This window comes from Triplophysa rosa, linkage group LG8 (genome assembly GCF_024868665.1).
Source record: "Triplophysa rosa linkage group LG8, Trosa_1v2, whole genome shotgun sequence".
Lineage (NCBI taxonomy): Eukaryota > Metazoa > Chordata > Actinopteri > Cypriniformes > Nemacheilidae > Triplophysa > Triplophysa rosa.
In genome coordinates, this window is record NC_079897.1 from 22,054,674 (window position 1) to 22,069,871 (window position 15,198).

At 40.0% G+C, this 15,198-nt stretch overlaps 1 protein-coding gene across 2 annotated transcripts; it reads right to left on the reverse strand.

Annotated features, from left to right (window-relative positions):
- Positions 1 to 393: 393 nt before the first annotated feature.
- Positions 394 to 13,297, reverse strand: lingo4b (leucine rich repeat and Ig domain containing 4b). Of its 2 annotated transcripts, none has more exons than XM_057339336.1 (3): positions 12,981 to 13,297; positions 4,147 to 4,262; positions 394 to 3,896 (listed from the first exon to the last, which is right to left on the reverse strand). In XM_057339336.1, exon 3 carries the CDS (start codon positions 3,882 to 3,884, stop codon positions 2,067 to 2,069), a length of 1,818 nt encoding a protein of 605 aa, XP_057195319.1. In that variant the 5' UTR covers positions 3,885 to 3,896; positions 4,147 to 4,262; positions 12,981 to 13,297; the 3' UTR covers positions 394 to 2,066. The 2 variants fall into 2 exon arrangements, with proteins under 2 accessions (XP_057195319.1, XP_057195320.1); XM_057339337.1 differs by lacking the exon at positions 12,981 to 13,297 and adding an exon at positions 5,413 to 5,539.
- Positions 13,298 to 15,198: the final 1,901 nt, after the last annotated feature.

Genomic DNA, 15,198 nt, shown 5'->3' on the forward strand with positions numbered 1-15,198 from the left:
GACTTTAATATCATAGATACAAAGCTGAGTTTCTCTGCAGACCAACTGACTTCTCTTCATTCAGCCTATAGCTTAAATACAGGTCTTCTCATGTACATGCCACTATTATTAATTACCATAGGAAGAAGGGGTCTATTCTCTTACAGCCTAATTTACTGTAGTTATAAACACATGTCAGAACAAGAGGAACAGCCTGAATTTGATTTTAAACTCCCCAGAAAATAATTCAAATACTTCAAATACCTTCTGATTCTGATAATGGTAGAATAAGTTTATACATATAAGGGATTATTTTTGGGTATAAAATCTTCTACACTCTGTGCACAAGTTTAAGCTAAAAGAGCTTGACAACAGAACTGCAGCCAGCCTAAAACATTACTGTCTCTTCCTGTAGTCTCTGATAATAATCAGTCGCCAGCACAACGAAATATACCTCAGACATATCCATCTTACATTATTATGAGACAAAATGGCATATATTATGTTAAATCATACACAAAGCTTATCAGAGAGGCAGCAGGACAGAATGATTTATTTTTCTGTTTAACAGGCATACAAGACAGTGACTGATGTACACTTCTATAAGATTTCTGATCATTACTTACAGCATGTCATTTACTCTTCGCAGGCAGATGAGGTGACGAGAAGCCGCAGCCACTCAAGGTTATACAGTAGGTGCTGCATTGATGAAACAGATGGAGGTTACGGGCTATACTGCAGACACTCTAGACTCTAGAGTCTAGAGTAACAGAGGAGTATGATCACAGTGTCCTTAGAAATTACAGTCTACCTCCTTTGCTTTGATTTAAGGAGAAATTCGAACCCAGGACCCAAAAATTATCTTGAATTTTTAATACGGTTTCAAATGACATACTTTACATAAAAATAGGCAGGTAAGATGGGGTTTTTGAACAGATCTTTAATGACCCAATGCAAATTGTTAGAATATACAAATGCATTAGCAAAAACATAAAAATGTATAAATATAATTTATGTACATTACATATATAGCGAAGCATATAAGGTAAATATGCACGTGTTGTAATTTGTGTTAGTGACATTTGTGCAGAGCCAAAGAGACACGGCGTGTGAGTCACTGGCATGTAACCTTACTTAGTGTTATATTTATATATAAAAAAACATAGTCAAAAATGCATTATACTATAATCTATAATCTAAACTATAATCTAAACAATAAGAATTACAACCTTAGCAGTAATGTACAATATCTCCAGCCAAATACAGTATAATACATTTAAAATTACCGTTGCTATTTATTTACAGTTATAAATAATTTCAGTAAAAGCTGTGTTCATGTTTTAGCTAACATACATTTATTCATTTATTTTGTGTTTTAACTGTGGTTGTACAGCAATGCAACAATAGCTATAGCTGCATTGACACTGCAATCAGCTGCATCATGCTGGTTAAATTTGGCAGAGAAATGAAATACAGCATCTCAAAAGGCTAACTTTGCCAGAACCCTCATAAAGAAAGTGATTTTATTCATTATACTAAGAGCCGTGAGCCTAAAAAATAAGCATTGACAAAAGCAGAGGGCACACAACAGTAACATCCAGTAGTTATTTAATGGCCAAATTTGATTCAAATAACTATGCTTCATACACTTCATTTACATTTGCCAATATTTCAAACAAATAAAATAAAAACTACTGCTGTTTTTAAAGAAACTAATAAGATATGTGATAATACAGGTTTTATGTAGCCACGCTTGCATACAAGCACTCAACATCTGTTAACTATTGCTCTTCTCTATGCAGGGCTGCTGTTGTGTATCAGACTCTGTGCTGTGGCGTTGCTCAATACTACCTGCTTACGTTTGCTTTGATATAATGGCTACTTGGCTGTACTTCTAAAATAAAGAGAAGTACCATAACTATGTCTTATCACATCTATAAAGCTTGTAAAATGTGGTATCATAAGGCATTGCACTTTTTTCCCATAAGCTGGCAAAGCTGTGACATAAATGAGCACTTGCCCTACTTTGAGAGTTACACGTTCTAGCCTCCAGTATCGACGCCTTAATTGTTTCTGCTGTTTGCAGGTCAAATCAGCTTCATTGTAAACCTTCCTGTATCTCCACCATCTCCACCTCCAGCCATGGACGACCGTGGCACAAAGTCTATAGTGGCAGTGTGTTTGATCTGACCTTTGCTCTGACTCCAGAAGAACATAAACACGAAACAAATTGCCACGGAGCTGAGAAAAGACAGAAAGCCCATGGTGGTGGCGATGATAAGGGTTTTCGCATCGAAGGGATAACGGCTCGATGCTCGCGCGGAGGAGTTGGTGGAGGGAGGTAATGAAGTTTCCGTCCATCTCACGTCTGAGAAATACGACGCCGTGCGGTTTTGCGGAAGACCTTCCACTTGAAGGCTCACGGTGATGCTGTCGTTACCGGCTGCATTAGCTGCGGTACACAGATACGTTCCGCTGTCTTGTACTTGAGCGTACCGCACCTCAAGGCTCCCATTAGCGAGCGCTCGTATTCTCCCGACAGAGCTAAGCACAGTCTGCTGGGCTGACAGCCAGGTTACCGAAGGTGATGGATAGCCATCTGCTTTGCACTCAAACTGTACGTTCGTGCCTTCCACCACGCTTGCATCCTGCAGCTGTCGGTTCAAAATCTGTGCCTGTCTGCACACAAATATAACCGGGAGTTCGGCTTCTGAAAAGTCTCTGATTGCCTTCCTGTACACCTGATTAGGAACCGAACAGGTGGGTTGGCGACCATCGAAGTCCAGCCGCCGCCTACGGCGCACCACCCAGAGTAGCCTGCAGTCACAAGTCAATGGGTTTCGGTCAAGCCGTAATGTTTGCAAGATGCCCACAGAGTGGAAGACACTTTCTTCCAGGGTAGACAGACGGTTAGAAGACACGTTGAGCAGGCGAAAGTGGACCAGACCCCTGAAGGCACCTGGTTCGATGCGTAGAAGGTTCCCACCTACCAGGTGCAACTCTTGCAGTCGGACAAGCTCCCCCAGCAGGTTACTCTGTATGGAGATGATGGGGTTGTAGGACAGGTCCAGGTATTGCAAATAGACCAGATGGCGAAGGGAAGCATAGGGTACAGCGCTGAGATTGCAGTTGGTCAAAGTTAAAGTTGTAAGGTTGAGGCCCACCAGGCTGTTACTGTTGAGCGTCTCGAGAGAAGGCCAGTGAAGGATCTGCAGGGTACGAAGCTGGTTCAGCCCACGAAAGGCGTTATTAGGTAGGACACCGATGGTCAGTTTGCGCAGGCGCAGTTTGGTCAGGCACTGCAGTTGGGAGAGAGCCTCTGTGGGGATAGAGGTCAGATTGCTACGGTCCACGTTAAGCTCTTTCAGGGCCTGCAACCCAACAAACGCCCGTTGTGAGATGAACACCAGGTCGTTCTCTCCAGCATCAAGCTGTTGTAAGTTAACCATGTCCCTGAAGGTGAAATCCAAAAACACTAGGATCTCATTCTCACTGATATCTAGACGGCGAAGGTTGGTGAGGCCAGAGAAGACCCCGACTGGGAGGATCTTGAGACGGTTGTTCTTAATTCTCAAGTATCTTAGATTCTTTAGTCCCTGAAACGCTTCCACCTCAATCATAGATATTATGTTCTCACTCAGGTTCAGGTCCTCCAACTTTGACAAGCCGGAGAACTGCCGCCTGGCTATCGTTTTCAGTTGGTTTCCAGAAAGGTCTAGACGTTTTACGTTATTAGGCAGGCCATCGGGAACACCTGTCAGTTGTTTTGAGGAGCAATTGACCTCCAGCGTGTCAGGGTAACAAACGCATTTCTGCGGACAGGTGAAGTCGGCTGCTGAAAGGTTTAAGGACCACAACAGCAGGACTGTCCATCCACCCCACATGCCACACTGTTCCATGAGCATCTTACCTCCTTCCTGGAAAAAATACAGAAATATGAAGTATGAAATATGAATATAAAATATTAATGTAACATTATTATTGCCAGAAGAAATAATATCATAATATCGATATAACTAACGTTCATATTTGGCACATTTAGACACATTTATCATTTTGCAAGCATTTTATAAAACAAGAGCCAAAAATACATAAAAGTACCACAATGGCAACAGTATTTTTTTACTTTAACAGTAAACAAGAGTTGTTTAAACGCTGTAAGCTTACCAAGGGACTTTTGTATTGCCAGTTCTCATAACCAGATACTTTCAGGTTGGGTTTTACGCTGGGCTCATTGTTCGCTGAAGTCACAATTAGACATCATACTTCCAAAGGCCCATACCCTGAGAAAAGGGAAAAAAGGGAAAAATGATGAGTCTTTATTTGTGCTAATAATCTAATTTAATCTACATTTACACAGAATGACTCCAGACTGGCCCATACACAACTGAATGAAGTACAGTTTTTCCATCCATTACTGATGAGACAACTGTTCCCACGCAACTGCTGGGGTATAAGACTGCAGAAGTAAGTATTTTCAAATACATAATGTTGGCTGAATGTGCACTCAATTGGGTGAATAAAGATGATGAGACATGTAGCAGCTACATACTGTAATGTAGTAAAACAGTCCCTCCACTCCATTGCATGTACAGCTCTATAGAGTCTGATGTGAGAGGAAAGGTGTGCAGAGCACTTTCACTACAGCCAAGCTTAATCCTAAAGTGTCACAGATTGCAGGTGGAGATGTCAAAAACACAGATTTTTGCCAAACCAGCAAACAAACAGACGTAGACTCTGCTTTGGTTTTATGAGTTGAGCAAAATGACATCACAGCAGATAGAAACTGGTTCTGAAATATACTGTATTTTCAACATGCACTATAATACTAGCAATGCAGCAAAAAACCTTAAATAATTTAAAATATAAAATAACTTTGAAATACAATATATTTGTTTAAATCACACACTCTAAAAATACTGGGTTGTTTCAACCCTGGGTTATGTAAAATATGGACATTTTCTAGATTAATTTAAACCAGAGGTTGGGTTTGTCCGTATTTTACCCATGCAGCTAAAACAGTATTTTTTAGAATGCAGGTTTAAATGGCTTTCCATGAAGTATAACACATAGTTTGCCTTAGTTTGACCTGAGATACAAACAAGGCAAAATGCTTTAACATTGATAATATTCTATACCAAATATTAGATTATTTACATATTACTTGTATATTAGTTCATTGTCTATTTAGTCCACACATCTCTATCACAAACTATTTTCTATAACATATATAAAGTGAAAGAAACATATCTTAATAAAGCACTGTTTAATTACATTTTGGTTTCAAATATTAAAATATTTCTGACTGATAAATAAAATGGGGGCAAAATCCTATGACTTACACCATATCCAACTCTGCAATCTTCAAACTTTCTACCACAGTTTACTTTCTTTAAACTATATATATATTCAAGTTACCAAAACATAGCAAACCTGTGCTGTCTTGTCTTGGTTCCTCACATCTCCAATGTTTAACAAAGCTTCTTTTTTAAAAACTCTCAACTTGAAACCACTCGAAAAGATGTTGACTCCCTTCTTCAAGTGCAGTGTTGTCATCTGTCTCCACACAAAGGCCTTATACTGCCCAAATAAGCTGGCTCATAATGCTGTCCTAGCAAAAGGAGATTGAATCAATCCTTGGGTGGCCGTTTTGACACCATATTGGTTTTCCACACAGCAGAGCGCCTGATTTACACAATTTAAAGGTGTTAATCTCTTACTGCAGACTTGTGAAAGATGTAGTCCAGCAGGTGTACTGGACAAAGCTCACGCTCTCTTCCACTCTCTCTCTCTCTCTCTGTGTGTAACAGTTTGCACTGAATTACTGAGTGTGTGTGTGTGTGTGCGTGTGTGCGCGCGTGTGTGTGTGCGTGTGTGTGTGCGTGTGTGTGTGTGTGTGTGCGTGTGTGCGCGTGTGTGCGCGTGTGTGTGTGTGTGTGTGTGTGTGTGTGTGTGTGTGTGTGTGTGTGTGTGTGTGTGCTGCTGCGTTCATGTTTGTATATGCAAAAAAGTTTTCTATGATTTTAGGTTAGGATAGGGTTAGGGATAGGGATAGAATATACAGTTTGTACTGTACAAACTGGGTGTTGTGTGCGTGTGTGTGGTGTGTTGTGTGTGTGTGGTGGTGTGTGTGTGTTGCGTTCATGTTTGTATATCCCGGTGGGGACCTAAACCTGAATACACACCAACACATGGGGACTCGTGTCACCGTGGGGACCAAAATTGAGGTCCCCAGGGGCAAAAAAGCTAATAAATTGTACAGAACAATATTTTTTACAAATCTAAAAATGCAAAAAAGTGTTCTATGATCTTTAGGTTTAGGGATAGGGTTAGGGGATAGGGGATAGAATATACAGTTTGTACAGTATAAAAACATTACGCCTATGGACTGTCCCCACGGGGATAGTCAACCAAAGCCTGTGTGTGTGTGTGTGTGTGTGCGTGCGTGCGTGCGTGCGTGCGTGCGTGCGTGCGTGCGTGCGTGCGTGCGTGCGTGTGTGTGTGTGTGTTTGTTGTTTTACATTACAGGCATTCTTGCCATCTGACAACTAAGCTCATTGATTGGAAGGGAAAGTTTTAATTCAAGTTCAATTCAGATTTATTTCTGTAGCTTTGAAGAAAGACAAACAAATCCTTAAACTCAATATTTCAATATTATCTTTTCAGTATGCATTTAAAAGTATCAATTTTAAATCTCACGTTTTTATTGACACAGTCGGCTTGCTGACTAGCAAATATTTGGCCCCTAGCAAAGATGCCTCATGGTAAAACTTTTGCATAACCATCAACCAGTCTACATACTAGCTTTGGCAATGCTTTTATCTGACAAACCAATACTCTGCCAAACACAGTCCACGTCCTTGATGATCTGATGCAATGTCATCACATTCTGTACCCTCACCAAGCTGAACACACACACACACACACACACACACACGCACACACGCACACACACACACGCACACACACACACACTCAGTAATTCAGTGCAAACTGTTATTGTGCCTCACTTTCATACTTTCACATCAACAATCAAAACTCATTAGGGTTGGACAGGCTTCATTAGGTTACAGTCAGGGGCGCAACTGCACATTTTCTGAGGGGTATGCGAGATCAGTATTGGCGCCCCCCATCGGCCACCCCAATATAGAAAACACACAACAAATAAAAAATCTGCAGACAAGTTGTATATTACCTTTGGAGTCATTCTATTTTACATCATGTGAAGGTGACAATCAGATTTGCATCTATAACAGAAGCATAAAGGTTTCCTTTTACAGAAACACTTTTCCAACTGCTTCACAATGTAACAGATACACAATTCTGAAAAGATAAATAACAATCTGAAAAATAATGAAACAAAGGAGCAAAAAGTAGTAAAAGTACATAAAGCTTGACATACACAATAAATTAGGGCAGAAACTAACGATTATTTTAATAACCGTATAATTGGACGATTGTTTTTTTGATTAATCGGGCTAAACAGTTTTTAAATTGATCTTTTGCTTATAATAACCAAATAAGGGGCTGTGTCCACCGAGCATTTACGCGGCTGAAAACGGCAGGAGCTCGGCTGAAAACGCCCGCTGCAGGCGCAGCGTTCTGCCCAAAGTTGAGCATTTTTCAACTCAGGGCGATCGGTCGAACGCCGGCGCTGAGCGTGAAAAAAACGCATCGCACCAGCGCAGAGCGCGGAAAAAAACCGTCAGCTGATGGCTTTTTTTTTTAAAGCGCGGCGTTTCCATAGGAAACAATTGAAAAAACGCCGGCCGCAGGCGTAAACGCCTCGGTGGACACAGCCTCTAAGACTTCAAATAAGGCTATTTATTGTATTCTTTGAAAAGTGAGTTTCACTTATGTAGTCTAGAATTTTGACATTTAAAACCTTTAACAAAAAAACTTGTCAAGTTTTAAATAATAAAACTTCTTTAAATATCCCAAATATAAGTAACAATCGAGTTGTAGCCCATTAGAGATGTGCTGATGAGGAAATAAACTTATTTTGATCTTTAAAGTTATATATAGATTATTCCCTTTCCTTCAACAAAAAGTATTATTAACATTATTTATTATTATCAGAATAAGACGAATAAGACGTATCACATGATATACTCGCGTTGTATTTTTTTGTTCTTTTCCCACTTAGGCCTACTTTAAAACGAATGCTTAGTTTGTGGTTCATTAATATTTAATAAAAACACAACAATAAAATTTGCCTATGTTAAACATACCTTTACTGTGCATTTATAATTCAAATATTATTGAAAAAACGAAATAAGATGGATAACAGATATTATAAGGCAAATAAATAAAAAATCTTTGGATTTTCCCCTTGCTTTAAGCATTTTTAGTTAGTGGTTCACATTTTATGAAAACATCATTAAAGTAAAACAAAGACAAACTCACTTACATTGAAAGCTCAAATTATTTTTTATTAACTAACGTTCTTTTGCGCTCTTGTCTCTGTCATCCTGTCAATCATTGCGCTGTTTCAGTGTCCACACGCAATATCTCCGGCGCTCTGTGCTGCGCGCTGTTTGCAGAAGACAATGACTTTTTCGTTATATTTTTATAACGTTTTATTTAAAAAAATGTTAAATAATATTTTGGCACAATGGCGCCCCCACTTGTGCGGCGCCCCTATGCACCGCATATACTGCATACCCCATTTTTGCGCCCCTGGTTACAGTAAATAACATGGACCTCTGCCAGAGCTGAAGCCCTTTCTCTGCTTCACAGACACAATGCCGCTGTTGCCCTGACTGCATCAGTAAACCGCAACACTTAAAGCCTCTGTAGATTGACTCCAATTTACACTTGACTTCACCCTGAGATGAGTTTATAACAGTGAAAAAAATGATTGAGCTTTAACTTTATGTATTCTAGTGTGTAAAGGTCATAGGAGGGACATGCCCTGCAGATACATAGAGCTTTTGGAATATGTGTATTAATCTTTAGCTTTAGGCTACAGGATATTTCACACAAAAGCCTGTTAACTCACCACAGATTTTATTTTTATCCTTTATTGCTTTTCTTACACTAACAGTGTTTAAAGTTTCAGCTCCCCTTCGGTGACATCTCTGACCTGCATAGTTAACCTGACCTTTGACTTCTGCGTGCGGACAGGGAATGTGCCCACCTGTCTGGGATTTTCTCCTCTGTGCTATTCTTGTCCTATCGGGGTGACAACACAGAGTTGCTCTCCAATCCCCAATTAGAATTCTTCGGATTAATTCTTCACGACAACAGTTGCAACAGAGTGAGGAAAGGCGGTTTATGGCTCTTGGCCTCAGCTCTGCTTCCACCCCATCACAGAATGCAACCATGTGAATGAGTATCAAAAGCTTTCCAAAACAGGTGTTGTTTAGCAAAGGGAAAGATGGCGGATCTGTAAGACATGGGGTATCTGTTTCCTTCGGGCTTGCCAAGGGAACAGAACAATAAAAAGCAAGCGATTGAGAGAATGTCAGAGAGAAATTAATAAGAAAAAATAAGTGCACACTTGCATCGCAAAGAACAGATGCTCAGCTTAATTCTGTTTTACTTGAAGTCCACAGTGAATTTACAACAGTTTATGCCGAGCAAAGAACAGACGTTTCTCCTTTTTCTTTTCTAATTTGTCTTTGCAGCAGGCCGTAAGGACAGAGTGCAAATACATCTGCTGTGTGCCTGCATGTGTAGCATATAATACCTGCATTTATAGTCTTAACCCATGTTGAAGTGTGACCGATTTAGCTGCTGTTGTCTAAATGACTGGGAGAGGAAGATAAAGAGACTCCGTCTGACAGGGGTGGCTGGAGGGTTGTAACAAACAAGATTACCAGAGCAGTTTGTATTGTAAACATCAGTGTACACTCCAGGCTGCAATACAGTGTGTGGTGGGTTGTGTAAATGTGTATTTTTTTTGCTTTGTTTTTGTGTAGTTGTGTGTTCCCTTGTGGTAGAGAAAGAGAGATAACATTTTTGCATTTTTAATATGTGGTAAAAATGAGCTTTCTTCTTTTGAATATTTATATGGCATAAACAGAAACTTTCAGTTTTAGGTTATAAGTATGGCCCTGTGGAATCTGCAGAACCCGCAGTAAAAATCGGAATCCCTATGGAAGAAATGAATGGCTGTACAAAAATGGATAAGCACTGTTGTGCAAAAAAAATATGTTTACAGTAAGTTAATTGTAGTACTCTTAATTCCATTTGGCACTTTTAAAGGGACAGTTCACTTAAAGGGGTCATATGACACGGCTAAAATGAATATAATAGTTTGTTTTAGATGTAATGCAGTGTGTATACACGATTTAAGGTTCAAAAATGATGTATTTTCCACACACTGTGCATATTTGTATCTCCTCTTTGATCCGCCTCTCTGAAACGCGCAGATTATTAACAAAGCTCATGGCTCTGAAAAGCAAGGTCTGCTGTGATTGGCCAGTTAATCAGTGCGCAGTGATTGGTCGAATACGTTCCAAAGCAATTGTACTGACAGGTACGCCCACCTTACTTGCGTATACGTTTGGGCGGTCTTAGTCAAATCATACCAGGAACTGACGTAGATTTGTGGGGGTGTGGTTACACGAGGCGTTTCAGGCAGGTCTGGGTGAGCATTCGCTTTTAAGAATGCATCTTCTGTTCTGACACTTTAATTTTAGCAATTTTACGTGTCTAATACATGCGTGGGCAACTGATAACACGCCAAAGACACAGAAAAACACGTATTTGCGCCATATGACCCCTTTAAAAATTATTTTATCATTTAAACACCCTCGTGCCGTTACAAACCGGCATTACCTTCTATCTTCTGCAGAAAACAAAAGAAGATATTTTTAAGAATGTTGTTAACCAACCAGCATTGGTCCCCATTGACTTCCACAAAACCACTGTGACATTTCTCAAAATATCTTCTTTTGTGTTCCACAGAAGAAAATCATCCAAAGTTTGAAATGACATTAGGGTGAGTAAATCATGGACACATTTTCATTTTTGGGTGAACTATCCTTTTCAATTCATTCCACAGATTTACAAGTTTGTCAGTAGCAGGTGTTTTCTGAATAATAAATAGTGTTCCTCTTTGTGTACTGTAGCTGATTATGTATATTGTTTATGTCTATTTGTATATACTTTGGATTTGTGTGTATATTTTGCATAAACAGAAAAACTGTAATTGTTTATGCCTCTGTTTCTCGTGATTATGTGGAGCAGCTGAGAGAGGTCACATCAGGGTTTAGATCACAACAGTCTGAAGGACAGATTATGATAATTCTGCTTTGTGCTTGTCACTTTTGTCGCTGCATGTACATTGTGTACTGTACGCACTGCAGAGAATGAGATGCAAAAAGGGGGAAAAGGAAGATTCATGTATGATATATATTCAGACACGTAGGCCTATATATATGCATACTGTATAACATATCAGTAGGTAAGAGTTTTAAGAGTTTTAATCTTTGATCTGACTTCAACAGTGACTTTTCAAGGACAGAGAAGTGTGGTTACCGCAGGCTAAACTGAATGCATTAATGTAATTGGGTCATTACATGGGCTCAAGTTCATTGTTACTTTGAGGTCTTGCAGGTACATGGACAATGGGCTATGAACACTGACTATTTGCATTTACATCGTATCAGACATTTGATAGACATGAGGGCGGAATTGAGTTAATCAAAAAGCCTTTTCAGACTCCAGTGATGGGAATGTACACCTATGCATTTGCATACATTTGATCTCCAAACCTATGATCTTGGTTTTGTTAGTTCTGTATTCTAGCAGTCAAACTACTAGACAAGTACAGTAATGTGTACTGGAATTGTATAAATCAGCTGTGAGTCAAATGATCCATCGACCGTTTAGTGTGTTTGTGGAGACGTATCAAACGTGAACATTAAGCTTTAAGCCCATCTATCAAACGCACACAACCCTCTACACCCATGTCTATTGGACTGAATATGAATTGTAATCCATCAATTGAGGTTAGCCCAGACAGATTGCCCTCTATCCAGGGTCAGAGATCCCGCTGAATGAAACATTCTTGCACGAGCAGTGCTGTCTGTCTCTTGCTTTTAAATGATGGGCCTGATCTTTGGGGAAATCATCACCAGTGACACCCAGGCTGTGTGCTGTATTACAGGACACCCATTAGCGGGGTCATATGGTGCCCTGGATAGTTTAGCATCTAGGCAGTCCTAAATAGTTCTGTTTTAGGGCAGGAGGATTACACAAAGAACCAGGATGTTGCTCACAGCGTGAGGCAGACTTACGAGGGTAACAAATCCTTTTTAGTCCCATCTCAGACCAATTTATAAAAAGGCGAAACTTATCACACCAGGGTATTTGCACCGTGTTCAGTGATTGTAAAGCCCTGCTAAAAATGACACTATATGACTCATAAATCACAAGACACATATGAGAGCACGATGAGAATGTTGATAGAGTGACCATGCACTACACACCCAGTGATCAAGTAAGTGCTTTTACCGATCCGCCCCATCAACCTGTGATAAATCGAGCCGTGTTGTGCATCACCACAACCCTTCTGATTAAAGTGCTCATCTGGACCGGCCCCAGCGCGAGGAGAATGTGCTATGCCGCACATCACTTGCGGGGCAGGACTCTCTTTGAATCTTCATTAGGAGACCTTGCGCAGATTAATGACTTCCACTTAAAAGACGGTCTTAAGCAAACAAAGGAAATTAAGTTATGATACCAGGACTTTTTGATCCTTATCCGGTTAATTTGACATAATGTTAAATTGTAGATCTTACACATGAATCGATCATTTAAAGCGCCGATAACGAAAGACAGCGAGAAAAGGAAAGGGCTCGTTTAAATAAGCATTGAAATATATACGCGTCGCACACTTTTATGCCAGTTGTTGAGGTAAAAACAAAATGTAGGTTTAAACAAAAAATTGACGTCACAGTCAAATATTGGACTTTAGACACGAGTGTGAAATCTAAACGCCACGATGAGTAACTTGTGTAAGTATAACGGCAACGAAAAGAGGAACTCACCCGCTTTTCTTCCCTTAAAATCTCCGTAAGCCAGCGATGCCACAGCACTCCAAATCTTTGTCCATCTCGATTGGAAATTCCTCCCTTATGCACACGTCCTAAAACGCGGTGCTGAGTAAAACGACGTGCCTGTCTTGAGACAAGACCCGAATGTTTTAATCGTTTTGCTCCATCGTTAATTCCTTCTGTCTACGACACATTCCTCCAGGGTCTAGTAGGATAATTGCAGTCTTAATTTAGGTTGGCTGTCCTCGGGCACTCGTCTAACTTTCAGATGCACATGTCCTTTCCGATGCGAGTTAGACGCAAGCTTTTAATAGAGCGCATCGTTGTTTACTGTCCCATTCAGCAGAAGCGCAGCTGCAGTTTGTCCAGTACAACACCTCAGTGTGGCGTGAGGGCACATGATAGATATTTGCGAGGCTTTGGTCAAATCTGCAGATTTAGGAAAAACAGCAGATGGTTGACTTATAGTGAGACGAGTGGTTTGTAGGTGCTACAAAACATAGGCTATCATAAAGCACCTGTTTAATTAGGTCTGTCTGTGATACAAAAAGATTACCTTAATGATGTGACTGTTTTTTTAAGTTCAAAAACCCCGGACTGATTATATTTTGTGGAAAAGGAAAAACTTGGAATGTTGGTTTTGAAAATCATTTTTACATTTTTACTCCTAGAGATGCAGGAAAGGCAAGAAACCTCCACGCTGTCCACCAGAGTCTGGATTCTCTGGGGAATCACTGAACTAAACTAGCTTGGTTTTATAATAGCCTAGATGTTAGGAATTGTGGCCACTCACCTTTATGTTATAACACATGAACTTCACATGAGTTCACCATCTGTAGAGAAACAACTTTATATAACTAGAGTCAACGCATCTCTTGTTCAAACAGATTGTATAGCAAACATTTTTTCATGAATCTGGAGCTCTGACATTTTGTTTATGATTNTTTTCATGTTCTGTTCTGCGCTTTGGGAAGTTTCTTTGCTCGATCCATTTGGTCATTTGACTGTGAAAGAGTGATTGGTTGACATAATAACTTGATTAAATAAATTATATATTTATTGAACTCGTTTAAAATGCTAGACAAAAGTGAAACTAAAACGTTTTAGATAATGACTTTTTCGTTATATTTTTTATAACGTTTTATTTAAAAAAATGTTAAATAATATTTTGGCACAATGGCGCCCCCACTTGTGCGGCGCCCCTATGCACCGCATATACTGCATACCCCATTTTTGCGCCCCTGGTTACAGTAAATAACATGGACCTCTGCCAGAGCTGAAGCCCTTTCTCTGCTTCACAGACACAATGCCGCTGTTGCCCTGACTGCATCAGTAAACCGCAACACTTAAAGCCTCTGTAGATTGACTCCAATTTACACTTGACTTCACCCTGAGATGAGTTTATAACAGTGAAAAAAATGATTGAGCTTTAACTTTATGTATTCTAGTGTGTAAAGGTCATAGGAGGGACATGCCCTGCAGATACATAGAGCTTTTGGAATATGTGTATTAATCTTTAGCTTTAGGCTACAGGATATTTCACACAAAAGCCTGTTAACTCACCACAGATTTTATTTTTATCCTTTATTGCTTTTCTTACACTAACAGTGTTTAAAGTTTCAGCTCCCCTTCGGTGACATCTCTGACCTGCATAGTTAACCTGACCTTTGACTTCTGCGTGCGGACAGGGAATGTGCCCACCTGTCTGGGATTTTCTCCTCTGTGCTATTCTTGTCCTATCGGGGTGACAACACAGAGTTGCTCTCCAATCCCCAATTAGAATTCTTCGGATTAATTCTTCACGACAACAGTTGCAACAGAGTGAGGAAAGGCGGTTTATGGCTCTTGGCCTCAGCTCTGCTTCCACCCCATCACAGAATGCAACCATGTGAATGAGTATCAAAAGCTTTCCAAAACAGGTGTTGTTTAGCAAAGGGAAAGATGGCGGATCTGTAAGACATGGGGTATCTGTTTCCTTCGGGCTTGCCAAGGGAACAGAACAATAAAAAGCAAGCGATTGAGAGAATGTCAGAGAGAAATTAATAAGAAAAAATAAGTGCACACTTGCATCGCAAAGAACAGATGCTCAGCTTAATTCTGTTTTACTTGAAGTCCACAGTGAATTTACAACAGTTTATGCCGAGCAAAGAACAGACGTTTCTCCTTTTTCTTTTCTAATTTGTCTTTGCAGCAGGCCGTAAGGACAGAGTGC